General features: G+C 40.7%; 2 protein-coding genes across 2 annotated transcripts in view; both read right to left on the reverse strand.

Moving 5' to 3' along the window:
• The window catches only part of Sec61a2 (SEC61 translocon subunit alpha 2), a 31,601-nt gene extending 25,275 nt beyond the window's left edge, over positions 1-6,326 (reverse strand). Inside the window, exon 1 of the mRNA XM_040755524.1 lies at positions 5,440-6,326. Coding sequence (XP_040611458.1) covers positions 5,440-5,476 — 37 coding nt within the window. The 5' untranslated portion in view covers positions 5,477-6,326. The remainder of the gene's footprint in view (positions 1-5,439) is intronic.
• Dhtkd1 (dehydrogenase E1 and transketolase domain containing 1) overlaps positions 5,607-18,860 on the reverse strand; it is a 41,115-nt gene continuing 27,861 nt past the window's right edge. The window contains exons 11-17 of the mRNA XM_040755523.1: positions 18,211-18,361; positions 16,951-17,057; positions 11,174-11,338; positions 10,059-10,141; positions 9,482-9,651; positions 7,545-7,630; positions 5,607-6,460 (exon numbers count right to left, since the gene is read on the reverse strand). Coding sequence (XP_040611457.1) covers positions 6,356-6,460; positions 7,545-7,630; positions 9,482-9,651; positions 10,059-10,141; positions 11,174-11,338; positions 16,951-17,057; positions 18,211-18,361 — 867 coding nt within the window. The 3' untranslated portion in view covers positions 5,607-6,355. The remainder of the gene's footprint in view (positions 6,461-7,544; positions 7,631-9,481; positions 9,652-10,058; positions 10,142-11,173; positions 11,339-16,950; positions 17,058-18,210; positions 18,362-18,860) is intronic.

Raw genomic sequence — 18,860 nt, forward strand, 5'->3', positions numbered from 1 at the left:
AAAAATTGATGACACACTGCATACAATAGCTTACAAAAGTACTCTCCAGTTTACTACCATGCTCGTTCCCCTATATCCAAAGTACAGACATCAAGGTTTTATGTCTCCTGCGACTGAAGGAGTTCGCTAAAGTCAGTTCTTTGACCCCTCTGGTGGTTCTTCCTACCTTTCCAATTTGTGCCTTCTTACACAGCATGTGGTTAAAACACGCACACACACACACACACACACACACACACACACACACACACACACACACACACACTGTAAGAAATCAACCAGCCCTACACTGTGAATGGGCAATCAACCCAGATGAAATACTTGGACAAAATATAGACAGCAGCGGTCACTTCATGTGGGTATGGAAGGTAAAGATAAATTGAGACACTAGTATACAAGAAGACCCTCAGACTAGGTTTCCTCACTCAAACATTAAACCACACCCCAAAATCAAGTCTCTGTTCTAAAGTCTGCTGCAACAAGTTGACTCGAAGGTGACATCCTATACTGTCAGTCATCAATCAAATCCAAAGATATGCTCTCCTGTTCAGAACTATAGCCAAGAAAGAAACAAGAGAAGCATCTGCAGTGGGGGTAGGGACCTTTAGGGTGGTCTTGCAGAGGCCTGAAAGGAGTTTCTCATGGTATTTGCATTTTCTAAGACTCTCTCACTCAGATCTGGCCATCTGCATACTGTGAGCATTGACACACCCATTTGGCTTCCCATTACTGGGCCTCCCCACAACACTGCAACTTAGTGCCAAAGGAAGCCACTGGAAATGAGTCTCATTTATTCAGTGTATAGAGGCAGCCAGAAATGTCTACTCAAATTCTGGGAGAAAAGAGAAAAGATGCCATCTATAGGAGAGGGTGTGACAAAGCTACAATACCTTGAGTAATCTCCCATCCATATTTCATCTTACTTTGTTAGTCATTGTTTTTCTTATCCCCATCCCCCACTTCCTCCTCTTTTTCTTGAGATAAGAATCTCATGTACGCCAAGAAAAGATTGATTCCACAGATTAAATGGAGTAATTAATTCCTCTACTATTCTTCAGTCTTTCTGTATTTCCTAAATGCCACCCAAAATTTCTTTGACCAATGTGTTACCTAATCTATGTCATTCTACCTTTAGTCTTCAATTTGTTTTAGCATATCCACCCAGGCAATCTCTTGGGTTGGAAAGATGGCTCAACATCGAAGAACACTTACTGCTCTTGGACAGGACTTGGGTTCAGTTCTATGCTGGCTAGTTTTATATCAACTCGACACTGGCTAGAGTCATTTGACAATGACTCTCAAGTGAGAAAATGTCTCTATAATATTAGCCTGAAGGCATGCCTATGGAGAATTTTCTACATTGATGATTGATGTGGAAGACACCAGCTCACAGAGGGCAATGCCACTGTGGTCCTGAACACTATAAGATAGCAGGCTGAGAAAGCCAGGATAACAAAGCCATTGAGAAACATTCCTTCTCAAAGAGACCAGAGAGGCTTCAACCAGCAACTGATGGGAGCAGAAGCAGCAACCCACAGCTGAACATTAAAGAGCTTGGGAGTCTGGCAGGGTAGATGGAAGAAGGATTGGAGGAACCAGAGAGGTCAGGGACACCAAGAGAACACCATCCACAGAATTAATTGTCCAGGATTCATGGGGGTTTACAGAGATCCAAGAAACTGTAGTTTCTGACCTAGGTCCTCTGCATGTATGTTAGGGATGAGTAGCTTGGTGTTTTTGTGGGATTCCTAACAATGGGAGCAGGGGTGGTCACTGACTCCTTTGCCTACTTGTGGGACCGTTTTCCTCCTTCTGAGTTACCTCATCCATCCTTGATTTTTATAGTATGTGCCTGGTCTTACAATAGCATATTTTGCCACCTTTGGTGGATGTCCCTGGGAGGTAAGACTGAAAAAAGGGGAGTTGGGGGGGAGACTAGGGGAAGGGGAAGGGAAACTGGTCAAGATGTAATATATGAGAGAATTTTAAAAAAGAATTATAAACATTCATCCAGAGCTTCTGCTCCATTTGCTGCTTCTAGGTTCCTCAAGGCTCAGTTTTTCCGACTGCCTTCAATGATGGACTATGATATGGAACTGTACAGTAAAATAAACCCCTTTCCCCTCAAGTTGCTTTTATCACAGCAGTAGAAAAGTTCCCAGGACCCACATGGTAGCTTACAGTCATTCATAACTCTATCCCAGGGGATCCAATGCTGTCTTCTGACCTTTGCAGTCACCAATCATGCACACAATACACGTATGTACATTAAGAGAAACACACACACACATAAAATAACAAAACAAATAAAAAGTCCCTTGCTGTGGAATAATCCTTTTATACACTGTGAAGATTTGTCAGTTGGACTGGTTTAATAAAAAGATGACTGGCAGATAGCTAGACAGGAAGTATAGGCCAGACAGCCAGACACAGAGGACTCTGGAAGAAGAGGGCCAGTCAGCCAAAGAAAGCAGGAAATGTATGAAAATGAGGTAACAAGCCATAAGCCACATGGTAAAACTTGGATAAGAAATATGGGTTAATTTAAGTTGAAAGAGCTAGTTAGTAATAAGCCTGAGCTATTGGCTGAGCATTTATAATTTATATTAAGACTCTGAGTGGTTATTTGGGAGCAGGGGATCAGGACAGGTAATTTACATCTATAGTCACTCCTACCAGACATAGTGGCACACACTTTAATCCCAGCTCACAGGAGGCAGAGGCAGATCAGACCAGCCTGATCTACATACCCAGTGCCATGGCACCAAGGGTTAAACAGGGAAGCACTGTCTTAAAAGAAAAAACAAAACTATTTTTTTATCCACAGACTGCTAGTTTGTCAAGGACCAAAGCCTTATCTTTATTTCTGTGTATTTCTAAGGCAAAATAAAAACAATGATATAAGTAGAAGAACCCAATACAATATTTCTGGTTTTGGTTTGTTTATTTTTGTTTTTTGAGTTAGGGATTCTCTGTGTATACTCTTAGCTGTCCTGGAACTCACTTTGTAGACCAGGCTGGCCTTGAACTCACTGAGATCTGCCTGCCTCTGCTGGGATTAAAGGTGTGCACCACCACCGCCCAACAGAATATTTCTTGATGAAATAACTTTATTTTTTAAACTATTGTTCATTTAATACATCTGGCTATCCATATGAGTAAGAGAAGATAGTGATAATACTAACGTTTCCCTCAAAACATGCTTATTTTATGTAGAATGAGCTCTGAGAAGCTGACATAAAAATTAAACATCCAAGTATATCCAAGAGAAATGTACAGGAAGCTTTTGGAACTTCAAGACTAAAAGCACTGATTCATAATCTGTGACTTCCATCCATTTTATAAAAGAAATCTGTTTGTATTGACATTTCAAGAATCTTAAAAATGTAGCTGGAGAGTTCAAACTTAGTTCCCAGTCTTCACATCTGACTGCTTACAACTATGTGACTGTAGCACCAAGGGATCTAGAACTGTGGCCTTTGCAGGAACCTGCATTCACATGCTCACAAGCTCGACCCTCCCCGCCCCCTCTCTCTCTTACACACACAAATCAAATAAATCTTTTTTAAAGTAGTAAGACTTCCAAGATATTATAGGCAAACTAGAGAAGGTAGAAAATTTTATTTTACTAAGAAAAATACATCATTTCAATCAAAATTAAAATTCTCCCATGGTTATTAATATTTAAACTTACAAACTACATAATTTCAGCTCTATTCCCCACTGAACATTAAACAAGCATAATTATGGATAGCAAATATGAGAGGCTAATATCACATTTTGAAGAGGAATAAAATACAATAGTGTATGTCTGATTTGAAATTCTTCAAATGTTCTTTTCTGCAAAACAAAATGTGGTTGAGACAGAACATACTTTCATGGCTCATGTAGGTAAAACCATAACACGAAATAGTAAACTTGTGAGGTACATTGTTAAGAAAAAAATTCAGAAAGAACAAGATAATTTTTTTCCTTTTTTTAATTTTTTTAGGATAGGGTTTCTCTGTGCAGCCCTGGATGTCCTGGAACTCCCTCTGTAGCCCAGGCTGGTCTTGCACTCAGAGATCTGCCTGGCTCTGCCTCCCAGTGCTGGGATTAAAGGCATATACCACCACTGCCCAACTATGACAAAATATTTTTTAAGATATTTTTCCAGCACTCGGGAGGCAGAGGCAGGCAGATCTCTGTGAGTTCGAGGCTAGGCTGGACCGACAGCCTCCAAAATAATACAAAGAAACCCTGTCTCGTAAAACCAATATATATATATATATATATATATGTATATATATATATATTAAATTTTATTTATTTATTGTTAAGTATACAGCATTCTGCCTGCACACCAGAAGAGGGCACCAGATCTTGTTACAGATGGTTGTGAGGCACCATGAGGTTGCTGGGAATTGAACTCAGGACCTCTGGAAGAGCAGCCAGTGCTCTTAACCTCTGAAACATCTCTCCAGCCCAATGACAAAATATTTTTAAATATATTAACTTCCATCTTATTTTATAATTAGAGTTTTAAAGTCTTTTAAGAACCATTGTTATTCTTATTCAACAGGTCTTTGAAATTTTACTGATTTAAATAAGTAGCACTAAATTACATGATTTATAAGCCTTGACACAAGAAGGAATGACTGAGGAATACAGAAAGGAAAGGGAGGTAAAGGGTTGAAGGACTGTCTTAGTGGTAGAGCTAATAATTACAAGGTTCTAGAACTGATACCCAGATCCAGAGAAAAGGGAGGGAGGGAAGGAGGGAAGAATGGAGGGGGAGAGTCACAGAAAAGGGAAACAAATACTAAAGAAATGTTAAATAAGTACACCAAAGAATTATTTTAAAATGTAAACTGTGATCTGGCATAGTGCTTAATCCTAGCACCTTTAATCCTAGCACTCAGAAGGCAGAGGCAGAGAGATCTGTGTTCCAGGACAGCTAGAAGTACATAGTGAGAATCTACCAAAAACAAACCAACAAAAAGATGTACATTATGAATCTATCACTAAGCTAGAATTGCCCATACATTAATGATTTAAGACATGACCCATTGCCATTAGACATGGAAAGGGAACAGATGCATTCTAGTCCTTCATGTGTCCCCATCACCTTACAAAAACAGTATCATAAAGCAAGAATGGTACATGGTAGATGCTCCTCAGAACCAACTCAAATGAAGCCACACAGCTACTGTTTAGATTTGCTTCCAACATTAGGCTTAAGTCCAAACGGAATGGCTCACTTGGTGACCTCTAAGAAACCCCAAGTACCTGGCTTTGGGAAGACAGCTAAAAAATAATATACTTTATAGCACAAACATTCATCATAATTTTACCTGGAACTTTTAGACAGAAAAGTGATTAACCTGATACTAAAATCCAACTATCAGACACAAAAGTTAATTAAAAAGTTAGAAAATGTCTCTGGACAGTGGTACACACCTTTAGTCCCAACCGAGGCAGGCAGATCTCTGTGCATTAAGTCTGGCTGGTCTACAGAGTGAGTTCCAGGACAGGTTCCAAAGCTATGGAGGGGGTGGGGTTAGAAAATGTCACAGCAATATAATGAGGGAGAGGGAACTTAATGGTAAAAATAAATTACAATTCAGTTTTAATACAGCTAACACCTTATAATTGAAAGATTATTAAGGACCGGGACTGTAGGTTTGATCATCATCACCAGCATTAACCAGGCATGGTTGCACAAGTAAATAGTCCCAGCACTCAGGAAGTAGAGGCAAAAAGATCAGAAGTTCAAAGTTGGTAATCCTCAGCTACATAGTGGGTATGAGGCCAATCTGGACAACATGAGACACTGTCTCAGTACAGGGCTAGAAGATCATACAATCAGAAATTTGTATTTAACAGAATGTAAGTAAAAGACAATGGATAAACCCTGAAAGAACACAAATCAGGAGGGTCAATTTTACTGATATCAGGTGGAACATTACGAAGAGTGGCTCAGAGATGATATAAAAAAAATGCTGTTCAGAGGACTCTAAAAAGGGGGAAATTAAGAAAAGTTATGTGCATTAAACTAATTAAATAGTAGTGTTGGAGCTGCCTATACATTGCCTATACACAGCTCCATACATGGTTAGTCATCTCCTTTTCTAGTTCATTCAAATATAATCAAAGCATAACAAACACTATTGTCCTGCAAAGCATAAAATCTACTATCTTGTTTCATTACTCATAACATCAGTTTTCCCGCTTATTCTTCACTTATTCCAGAGTCAGTTGTCCCAGTCACTCCACGGACTTCCAGGATAGCTAGGGGGAAGGAGAAACAGGGGAGGAAGCAAGGTTTCCTCTACAGCACTTTGCTCAAAAGGCTGCCCTGTTTTCTCAAAGCACATCATGAAGCGAAGGTCTTGGTGAGGATGTCTTCATGCTGCTGCTGGTGCACTGTGCCGATTCCCACTGCAGGTGCCGGCAAAGGGGGCCGGCTCACAAGTCGGAGCTGTCATTGGAGCAAGGAAGAATCAAATGACATTTTGAGTGCATCGGAGTTTCTGCTCAGTTCCATCAAGAAGGTACATATATTCTCCATTAGCTTGTTCAAGCCAAGAAGAAATATTGAATTAAAGAGAACAGATTAGAGGGTAATATGTACCCCTGAATTTCAGGCATGATAAAGTGAAAAAAAATCTATCTTTTGATCTTAACTGTAGTTTTTTTAACTAAATGTATTTCATGTGAAAATGATTTTAGCCTAGCAAACTCATACTAAATGAATGAACTATATTCCAATGCACATAGAATAATAAGACAAACAGAGGTAGAACTACTCTCATTGTTTCTCCTTTCCTGAGGAAAATAAAGACATATAGTCTAATAGTATTATAAACATGTCTGGAAGAGTGCCAACATCTGGCAATTGGACTAGACACTATGGGGAAATAGTAAGAAAAGTAACAACATGCAATGTTCATAGTTTTTTTGGAATGTAAACACATTTATAACATACGGTTACAGTTAAGCATCCTTAATCCAAAATCTGAAATTCTCCAAACTCTGGAATTTTGAAAATATCATTTCAGTCCTTAAAAAGTCTTCAGATGTGAGGCATTTCAGATTTTGGAATTTTTTTAAAGCTTTGCAGCCTAGAAAGTGTACATAAATACTCCAAAATCTGAAAATCTCACATATCTGAAATACTTCCAGTTCTAAACATTCTGGACAAGTAAGACTTAACCCTGTAATCTGAATACATAGATGGCTCCATAAACTTAACATTTCTCCCAAAGAAATAATCTAAAACTAGATTTTCCTTTTTGTTCCTTCTTCCTCTTTATGTATTGGAATGCAACTATGTTGCCTGAGCTGATCTCAAACTCATAAGCTCAAGTGACCCCAACCTCCTTATATAGGCATGTGCCACTAAGGTTTTTGCTTAATTTTAAATAAATGGGCAAGCTGGTAATAAAAACCCATATCTAGTTACCCTAAGAGAAATGAAAGAGAAGATGGATGGATGGATGGATGGATGGATGGATGGATGGATGGATGGATGGATGGATGGATATATAAGAATGGGCACTCACCTTACAGGCCAATTGTTTTTCAAACCTTGGAGAAACAAAACACCATGGTCCCATGTTCTGAGGCTCCTCCTGACTCCAAATAATATCTACAAAAAGAAAAAATTTACTTCAGCACCTCATATAAACTTATATACCAAGAAGTGGAGAGGAATGAATGGTAAATAGATAAATTTGCAACTTCAATTAAATATATAATTTTCCAACATGTTAACATCTTAAATTTTTTATTATATGTATGTATGCATGTCTGTATAAATGTATGCCATGTGCTCCTGGTACCCAAGGAGGCCAGAAAAAGACATTGGATACTAGAGTTACAGGTGATTGTAAGCCACCAATATAGATACTGGAAAGGGCTCTTAACTCCTGAGCCACCTCTAACTCCTAATGCTTGCTTTCGTACTTCCTTCCTTCCTTCCTTCCTTCCTTCCTTCCTTCCTTTCTTCTTTCCTTCCTTTTTTCCATTCTTTCTGGCAAGTACATAGTTTTGTGTTCACCAGAGCAATCATGATGCAAACAGTTCTTTCAACCCCAAGTCTCCTCATTGTGATTGCTTGCAGTCAGTACACTTCTGAGTCCCAAATGTCAGCAACAATCAGTCTTTTGTCTACTGTGCAGTTTCACCTTTACCAAAATGCCATATAAATGGAGTTGGACAGTGTGTCGCCTTTTGAGTCTGATGTGTATTACCAAAATGCATTCGTGATTTGTCCAAGTTCTTGTGGATAACATCCTTGAGGCCCTGCACAACATATAGTACCTATTTCCTGGTTTTTGTTTTTGGTTTTGGTTTTTGGTTTTTCAAGACAGGGTTTCTCTGTATTGTTTTGGAACCTGTCCTGGAACTCACTCGGTAGACCAGGCTTGGTCTCGAACTCACAGAGATCCACCTGCCTCTGCCTCCCGAGTGCTGGGATTAAAGGCGTGCGCCACCACCGCCCGGCCCTATTTCCTGTTTTATTGAGTATAATATACACGTTTCTTGCTAGAGGGGAGCTGTGTTTATTCATTCCCTAGATGAAGGACACTTTGACTGTTTCCAACTTGAGGCAATTACAAATAAAGCTGCTAAAAATACCTGTAGGTAGATTTTCCTGTGAACCTGTTTTCATTTTCTGGGTAAACCAGCTGTGGGAATTCTGGGTTACATGGTAAATCAGGGTTTATACAGTAAGAAACCATCTTTCAGAGTTGTTGCAATCACTAACAATGCCAGCAGTGGTGAGTGGGGGTTCCAGTTGCTTTGTCCCCTCGGTTTATGGGATATGTGTTTTGTTTTGTATTTTAAATATATTTGAGGTATGGGTGTTCTGCCTGCGTGTATATCTATGCACCACATGTGTGCTGGTGTCCTCAGAGGCCAAAAGAAGTCAGATCCCTTGAAACTAGAGTTACAGTTCGTCATTAGCCACCATGTGGTGCTGAGAATTGAGTCAGATCCTTTGGAAGCCCGGTCAGTGCTCTTAAACACCAAGTCATCTCTCCAGGCCCCTACAATAATTTTTACAATGTAAGGTTTTCATGTTGATTAAGCCCAATTTTGATAATACACTAAAAACTTTCCATCCAAACAAGTTCATAGAGATTTTCTCCTAATAGTTTTACAGTTGCACTTAGGTCTGTAATCAATTTCTGTGTGGTACATACAGATATCAAATTTTCCGATCCTAAGTACTTTATCATTTACAATTATATTGCAATTATCACATACAATGGCACAGAACCAATGACCCACAAATTCTCAAGAAATTATGTTTAATGATAGTGGGAAGACTGAGTGGGACACCAAGAGAGTCATGGCCCTAGTGATACTCCAAAACATATCGTTGGATTCCAAGAGTTTTGACTTTCCAGTACCTTTCACTGCCCCCACCTCTTTCCATCTGAAATAGTGTGAACAGGCTTCAAGTATCTGAAAAACAGAAACAAGCCTTTACCTTTAACGTGTTTGTATTTGCTCATCTCTTGCTGTAACGAATCCAGTGGGAAAGGGCAGAGTTCCTCTATTCGAATGATGGCAAAGTCATGCTTCTTGGTCCCCAAAGATTCTCTTTGCTTCAGCAGGGCATAAAAGTGTTTGCCACAGCAGAATATGAGGGTTTTAACACTGTTGGGGACAAAGCAGGCAATGGTGTGGACAGAAAGATCCTTAAGAATTGTGTCAGAAGAAAGAGGCGACTAGATTTCACTGTGTTGCAATAAAGCTGCTTGGGGCTCTGCTGCTGGGTTCAGTCATCTGCCGAGCCCTGCAATTCTCCTTCTGCAACATCTGTCCCCAGAGTCCGCTCTTTCATACACACTCCTCTTAACACACGCCTATAAGGAGAGGGGCTGAGATGTAGCTCAGCGGTAAAATACTTGCCTAGCATGGTAAGGCAAGTATATTCAATCCCTCATATGTATGCACAGACACATACATACACATGAAAAATTATAACATGATATAAGAAATTTTGTTCATTTATTTAAAAAAAAACCCTACCCAGAGTAAGAGACAAAGAAACATCAAATTACTTTTTTGGATCTACTGATGAATCACCAATGACAGGTTTGAATGCTGTTCCTGGGGCCATTTCCTGAAGAGTTGACACAGCTGCCTACAGTAAAGAAACAGCAATACTCACGTCAATGACTGGAGAAGAACTATAGCTGTAACTTAGATCAGACCTTATAAAAACAGCTCCAGAATTCTGGCATAGAATTGCACTCAAGCATGTGCACTAACACAGTGTTCTCCAAAAAACTGTTCTGTGTATTTCAAACCAAAATGATAAGAGCATGCTTTGTCTCTACCAAACGACAGTTTGGTTTGGTTTGGTTTTTTTGTTTTGTTATCTGAGACAGTATCCCACTATATAGTCCAGGCTGTCCTGGAACTCACTGTGTAGACCAGGCTGGCTTGGAATTTACAGAGATCCGCCTGCCTCTCCTTTTGTACTCAGAATCAGCTGACCATTGTAGTAATTTACAGTTTGACTTGGCTTGAGACTTCTGTTTCAAAATATCTGTATCAGAAGAGCCCTTCCAGAAAAAATAAAACAATAACACCATCTCTCTTTCTCTTTCTCTTTCTCTCTCTCTCTGTCTCTCTCTGTCTCTCTCTGTCTCTGTCTCTGTCTCTGTCTCTGTCTCTGTCTCTGTCTCTCTCTCTCTCTCTCTCTCTCTCTCACACACACACACACACACACACACACACACACACACACACACCAACCAGTCCTAAAGGGATTATACAACTTTTCTTGAATTTCCTGTGACATCTCAAGGCTCCTGAGAATACTGAAGGAACCATAGAGAAAGCACAAAACAGCTGCTTGAGAGTGAGTGACAGATTCAGAGGCTAAGAGCACTTGCTGCTCTTCCAGAGGACCTGAGCTTAGGTTTCAGCACACACGCTGACTGTCTCATAACCACCTCTGAGTCCAGCTCCAGGGGATCCAACACCTCTTCTGGCCTCTGAGGGCTACTGCACACAACACACACACACACACACACACACACACACACACACACACACACACACACACCAGATAAAACTTAAACTTAAAATAAATACAGTTAAATGCAAAACACCAGAGAAATAGAATACAAGGTTAAAAAAAACCTATGAGCAAGCTCTTTCTACTTACAGGGTACCTAAGTAACACTTTGGGAGAAGCAACGATGAGAGGCTTTCTGAAATTCCGGATCATTTGTCGCCTAAGCACATGGAAATACTGAGCAGGAGTAGTCGGGTGTACCACGAACATATTCACAGTGTCACTGTCCACCCCTTCTTCAGCACTATCACACATCTAGGAGGCGATGAATAGACAACACAGGCACACTGAGATCATTTAAATTAGTCCCAAACACAACCCACTGGCTAAAGGGAAACACACATATTCTCAGTTAGCAAAGGTATTTCTCTCCATTGTACAACAGAAAAGTATTAGAAGGCATTTTCTCTGACCTATAAAGTATTCACCAAAGAAAAGAAAGGGGGTTATCTCTGTCCACTCATTTCTAACACAGCTACTTTCAGACAAGGCTGTTTGAAAGAAGTCTGGAAAGATTTTTTTGAAAACATATTCTGATGACTTTCTCTTGAGCAGCCAGTACCCACACATGAGTTTGGTAGGTACCGGCAAAAGAGTCAGATACTGATGGTCATCCTCAGAAAAACAGAAGTTAATTGAGGCTATCCCCAGCTACATGAAAACCTGTCTCAAAAAAAATGTCTTTTGTATATTATACTCCTATCCTTTTTTCCTCCCCCTGTATAAAGAAAATTAAAGGCAATAGTTATTTGACTTGCTTATTCTCAGGTATGTCTTACTTTCTTCTGAGTCCCTCTCCCCTTTTCTTAATGCCTATGTTTAAGCTTATATTAAAATATCTTTATGTCAGGCGGTGGTGGCAAACACCTTTAATTCCAGCACTCAGGAGGCAGAGGCAGGCAGATCTCTGAGTTTGAGGCCAGCCTGGTCTACAGAGGGAGCTCCAGGACATCCAGAACCACAGAGAGACACCTTGTCTTGAAAACAAAACAAAACAAAATATCCCTCCCTCACCCCACCACCTGCTGTTTACTGTCAGATTAAGATGGTAAGAGGAAACACCATCAGAATCTCATTCTCTTGGTGAAATATAATCGTAGTGTGCACATTTCAAAACAAAAGAATAAACAAATGAAGATTGAGTCAGCTGTGGTAAAATTCCAGGAATTGGAAGGAGGAAGGTTGGGAGTTCAAGGTCAGCCTTGGCTACCTGAGACTGTCTCAAAAAAAAAAATTAAGAAGCATGTTAAAAAATTGAGAGCATCCAGGTGGTGGTGGTGTATGCCTTTTAATCCTAACACTAGGGAGACAGAGGCAAGTGGATCTCTGCGAGTTCAAGGTCAGCCTGGTCTACAGAGTGAGTTCCAGGACAGCTAGAGCTGTTACACAGAGAAACCGTGTCTCAAAAAAGAAGAAGAAGAAGAAGAAGAAGAAGAAGAAGAAGAAGAAGAAGAAGAAGAAGAAGAAGAAGAAGAAGAAGAAGAAGAAGAAGAAGAAGAAGAAGAAGAAGAAGAAGAAGAAGAAGAAGAAGAAGAAGAAGAAGAAGAAGAAGAAGAAGAAGAAGAAAGAAAGAAAGAAAGAAAGAAAGAAAGAAAGAAAGAAAGGAAGGAAGGAAGGAAGGAAGGAAGAAAGAAAGAAAAGTTGAGAGCAAATGTATAATCTCAGAAGATCCTGCCAGCCCCAACCTAATTTAGAAGCAGTGCATGGATGGAAATGGGATTGAAAAAAAAAACCAACAATGTAGTATCTCAGAAGAAAGGCAGTAAGGAGCATCCTGAGAAAAGTCTAAGTCAAAGGCACAATCCTCTCTAGTAGAGAAGTTCCACAGAAGCCTAAGGGATGTGACATCCATCTCCGATGGAGGTGGGTGTTTGTGGGAAATAATCTAAGAAGAACACCCAGTCCAAAGAGTTAATTACTAGTTACATCCTCAGGAACAAAATTCTTCAATTATTGTTCTAAGAGAATATATTGGTAGGATATATATATATATTCACTCATTCTCGAACAGAAAATTTAGGTCTTTGAAGAGGCCTAAACAACCAAAACAAGATGAAATGAAATAGCACAGGGATAACATGTAGGAGGAAGGAAAAAAGAAAAAAAACAAAGAAAGGGAACACAGCAGACCAAGGACAGAGTTTGAGAGGTTTTTGTTTTTTGGGGGGGGGTGCTATTGTTTTGTTTTGGGGAGGATGAGACAGAGTCTTATATAGCTCAGATTAGCCTCAAAATCACTTATATCTGAGGATAACCTTGCATGTCTGACTTTTCTGCTTCCACCCCCTCTCCCGAAGTATTGGGACTACAGGCATGTGCCATACAACCATGCCTGGTTTCGTACAGCACAGGGGCTGAACTGGGACTTCAGTGCATGATAGCAAGCACTCTACTTACTGGGCTACTTCCCAAGCCCAGGACAGAGAGTTTTAAAGAGAACAGAACAAAGTCAGATGATAATGAAGAACATTAAACTAAGAAAACAAAGTGAGAACTCTACTCTGAAACTACTAAGGTATTAAGTAAACAAGAAGTACCAAGAAAACAAGTACTGGTGAGGTGCAGTGGTAGTTAAGAGCATTTGCTCCTCCTGTAGAGGACCTGGGTTCAGGCTCCAGCACATACATAACTCCATTTCAGGGGATTTGTTGCCCTTCTCTGGCTTCCATGACACTAAGCATGCACAGCGTGTACATACATACATGCAGGCAGACACTCATATACTTACAATTAATTAATAAAAAGAAATGTCAAGACCAGACAAGGCTGAAAATACAAATGACACAGAGAGCTTAGCATAGCATAATGACAATGAAAGCAGAAGAAATAAGCAGGCATTTATATGAGCAGATAAAACTCTTTAAAGTCATTTACATATGTGAATCTTTTTGCAAGACTAAAAATAAAATTAATAATATAAACAAAGGACTTGAGTTAACCACAGTGACAGTGGATGAAATGATAGCAATAAAGATAAACAGCACAAACTCACAAATGTCAATTTGTTTGTTTCTCACTAATCCTGGCTGTCCTGGCTGTAAACCCCGGCTAGCTTTCAATTTGCCTTCCTCTGCCTCCCTGAATGCTGGTATCAAAGGCATGTGCCAATACTTGTGCCTACAATTTTCAATTATTATAAGAAAGGAGCTGTCAAAACCTCAGGGATGCAGATCTTGACACTCAAAGCGTAAAAGCCATAACATAACACTAGGGCATAGGGGCTGGAGATATGTCAATATATCTCAATAGTTAAGAGCAATGGCTGCTCTCCCAGAGGACCCAGGTTCAATTCTCAGCATTCACATTATAGCTCACCACAATCTATAATTACATTTCCAAGGGATACAATGTCCTTTCCTAGCCTCTTCAGTCAATGCATGTTTGTGGTTTATAAACACACATGCAAGCAAAACACCCATACACATAAACTAAAAATAAATAAATTTTTTAAGAAAAAAAGCTTTAACACTGGCCTTTGCTCACTTACTATCAATGCTAGTTGCTGCTATAAGACCTTGACCACTACTAGTCACTGAACACACAGCTACCAATAGTCTGTGGTGGTTTGAATGAGAATGGTCCCCAAAGGCTCAGTGCCATGAAACTGTGTAACATTTTTTTAAGTTTGGGGGGGGGTTTGTTTGTTTGTTTGTCTTTGGTTTTGGTTTTTCAAGACAGGGTTTCTCTGTGGCTTTGGAGGCTGCCCTGGAAATAGCTCTTGTAGACCAGACTGGTCTCGAACTCACAGAGATCCGCCTGCCTCTGCCTCCCGAGTTCTGGGATTAAAGGTGTGCACCACCAACACCCGGCTTTATGTTACACTTTTAAGACAGTGATTCATGTAACCCAGCTGACATCAGATTTACTATGTAGTCAACAATAGCTTTGAACTCCTAATCCTCCTGCCTCTGCCTGGAAAGTGTTAGGATTATAGATATGTTTGACCATTCCTGGCTAAGTCCAAGTTACTTAGGAACAACATAAATTTATTTCTAACATTTATGAAGAATGGAAAGTCCAAGATCATGAGTAAAATTAGTGTCTGATCAGAGCCCATTCCCTGACTCATACATGGTGTCTTCCCACATGTCCCTACCTCCTAATTCCATCACCTGGTTTGGGATGAGGGGTATAATTCAGTGAATGAATTTTGGGAAAACAGATTATGGCACAAGATAATATCCTTCATATAAACAATAGGATTCTCGCCATAAGCTCCACTTTGTGCATTCCCCTTTCTGGTCACCATTTTCTATCTTTGTAACCCATTCTTTTGTTGTGCTTGTTACTGTGTGTGTGCACACGAGTGTGCAAGTGTGTACACATGTGGTGCATATGCACTCAAGTGCATGTGAAGGCCAGAGGTCAACACTGCATGACCTCCTAAGTCACTTTCCACTTTTTTTTTTTCTTTTTTGGTTTTTCATAAGAGGGTTTCTCTGTGCAGCTTTGAAGCCTGTGCTGGAACTCGCTCTGTAGACCAGATTGGTCTAGAACTCACAGAGATCTGCCTGCCTCCACCTCCCAAGTGCTAGGATTAAGGGCGTGCGCCACCATCACCCGGCCACTTTATTTTTTGAAATAGAGTGTCTCACTGAACCTGGATCTCACCACTTAGGCTAGGTTAGCTGGCTTCCCCAGTCTCTACCTCCCCAGCACTGGGATTCCTTCTCTCCCAAGACCCCCAATCATGTGGCTGGTGCCAGGAATGGAACTCAGGGCCACTCATAAAGTAGGTACTGAGCTACAACTCCAGACTGAAATCATTCTGTGCCTATGAATGTGTATGCATGCATGTGGGTGAACATGTGTGTGTGGGGGGGTGTGCATACGTGTGTGGGTGTGTAAGCCTAAGTAGGACAGAAGTAAACATTGAGGATCTTGTCTTAAGTGCCACCCACCCACCTTGTTTTCTGAAATAAGGTTTCCTTGGCCTGTAACATCCTGATTAGGCTAGGCTCACTGGCAGCGAGCACCAGAAGTCCTGTGTCTCCTGCCTCACCAACTATGTTTGTACAAACCTAGCTTTTGCTGGATGTGTGGTACATGCATTTAATCCCAACATGCAGGAGGAAGAGGCAGGAGGAACTCTGTGAGTTCAAGGCCAGCCTGATCTACAAAGTGAGTTCCAGGACAGCCAAACCTATTTATTACACAGAAAAATCCTGTCTCAAAAAAACAAAAACAAAACAAAAAATCCAGCCTGATTCCCCCCACCACCAAGTCTGGCTTTTAAATGTGAATGCTGGAGACCAAATTCAGCAATTCAGCTCCTTGCACTAGGGCAGCAAGTATTTTAATAAGCTATCTCTCTAACCTGCCTCCTATCCCCATTTTATTTATTTTATTTTATTGAGACTGTATCTTCCTCTATTTCCCCAGGCTAGGCTAGTCTAAAATTGAAGGAAATCATTCTTAGTCAGTCTCCTGAGAGCACAACCATGCCTGACTCCAGAAACCATTTTATTTTCCACAGAACTGTGATATTATAAAAGCTGAGGCATTACGTTTTGAAGGAACAGTCACAATGCATTGAGTTGGTTTCACTCAACTACTGAATCTTTTTTTTTAAGATTTATTTATTATGAATACAACATCCTGTTTCCATGTATGTCTACACGCCAGAAGAGGGCACCAGATCTCATTACAGAAGGTTGTGAGCCACCATGTGGTTGCTGGAAATTGAACTCAGGACCTCTGGAAGAGCAATCAGTGCTCTTAACCTCTGAGCCATCTCTCCAGCCCTCAACTACTAAATCTTACAATTGAAGTGCACATGAAACTATCTACAGGAGGTAATATATGGAATGGCAAAGAACCTAGGAAATATAAAAACATTTTTTAGAATCCAACAGTGTTCTACATACCTGCAAGAAACGCTCTATTCGACAAGATGAGTGGTCAGGTCCAGCCCCATCATAGCCATGTGGAAGGAGAATGACAATGCCACTCTGCAGAAGCCACTTGGCCTCTCCTGGGAAAACACAAGATAGGGATTCCTCTATGAAGCAGAACAAAATAACCTGGCATGACTTGGAGAATGAAACAAAATGTTAGTTTGGTTCCGGAGTCTCCAAACTGCTTTCATGCATATGTCTTCCAGCACTGATCTACTATACTTCAATGGAAATACCCATTTGAATGTATGAAAACCTGTCACATCACTCTTTTTGGGCTTTAGTGACTGTAATACTAATTCAGTGGTAAGTGTCCCAGACAACATTCGGCACTCTGATTTCATCATACAACAACTCTTTACAAATACAAGCAATTTCTGCCATGCTCATAGCACAACAGACAACATTGGCCACTGTCCTCAAATAGAGGGCAGTAGACATTTGAGAATAGTCTCTGGGGACAGGGAAGATAGCTCAGTTTATAAAACACTTTGTATGTGGGTCCAAGGACCTGAGTTCAATCCCCAGCACTCACATAAAAATCCAGGCATCGTGCACACTTGTAATCCTGGTGCTAGGGAAGCAAAGAGATGGATCCCTAAGTCTTGCTGGCCAGCCAACTTAGCCTAATTGGTGAGCCCCAAGTCCCGGTGAGAGACTCTATCTCAAAAAACAAGGCAGACAGCTCCTGAAAATAACACCTGAGGTTGAACTCTGATTTCCATATGTAACTATATGCATATGCATGTACATTTGCATACACATGAACATACACAAGTAGTTTCTGGACATATCAAAATCAAGATTCCTCAAGCATTTTTCTTCCTTCTAAAAAATGTCAGATTTTCAAGGGAATCATCAATCCCAACCATAAAGTGTTACTTGTGTCACCACAGAATGCTGGCTAATTATGCTATTTAGCACTCCAAGAACAGGTGCAGAACCACATAGCCAGGAGCTGCTGGGTACATCTGTGCTAGATAACAGCTAGACACATTCCTCAGGAGATGGGGGACAATGAAATGCTGACAGAAAGCTAAGATACTCTTCCTAGAAGCTCATTAAACTTCCTGAAAGCTGTCATGTACCTGCAGAAGATAACAAGTCAACTCCCCAAACTCTCTGGAGATGCTGTGGTACAGAGAATCTCAGAGGCAGCGATGGCCCTTTTCCATTTACTTATGATATGAGACTGGACCCACCACCACCCAGCCACTCACTAACACCAACCTCCAGAGATGAATGTGTCAAAGATGATCTGGGCTCCATTGAAGAAATCACCAAACTGAGCTTCCCAGAGGGGCAGCAACTTTGGACTTTCAATGCTCATTCCGTATTCAAACCCCAGGACAGCCTCTTCTGACAGGGGGCTGTTGCTAACCTAATAGCAAGGAAGAGAATCAGACACGGAAGTGCATGAGACATCTGAGAGAAGCCAGCAAAAGTAAAGCTCCATGAGGATACAAGCCTCTCAGGAGAAGGAGGGGCATGGAAGGGAGCTTTGCTCTCACTCATCACCTCATCTCTTTGCAAAAGGAGACCTACTGATCAGTGTCACTAGTGCATTTGGAGAAAGTCAGGACAAAAAAAGGAAAAGAGAAGACATTGGAGTGCAGTCATTCAATGTTTTCTTCAAGAGTACTTGCCTAACATTCACAAGGTCCTGGGTTCAAACTCCAGCACCACCACAGAAAAGAAAAAAGGGAAAAAGGAGGGAAGGAAGCTACTTGGGGGAGATAGCAAGATGGCTGAGAAGGTATCAGTATGCCTCAGGGCACACGCATTTAATCCCAGGAGGCAGAGGCAGGAGGATCTCTGTGAGTCTGACACCAGCCTGGTCTGCAGACTGCGTTCCAGGACAGGCTCCAAAGCTCACAGAG

This window comes from Mesocricetus auratus, unplaced genomic scaffold (genome assembly GCF_017639785.1).
Source record: "Mesocricetus auratus isolate SY011 unplaced genomic scaffold, BCM_Maur_2.0 Super-Scaffold_100013, whole genome shotgun sequence".
NCBI lineage: Eukaryota > Metazoa > Chordata > Mammalia > Rodentia > Cricetidae > Mesocricetus > Mesocricetus auratus.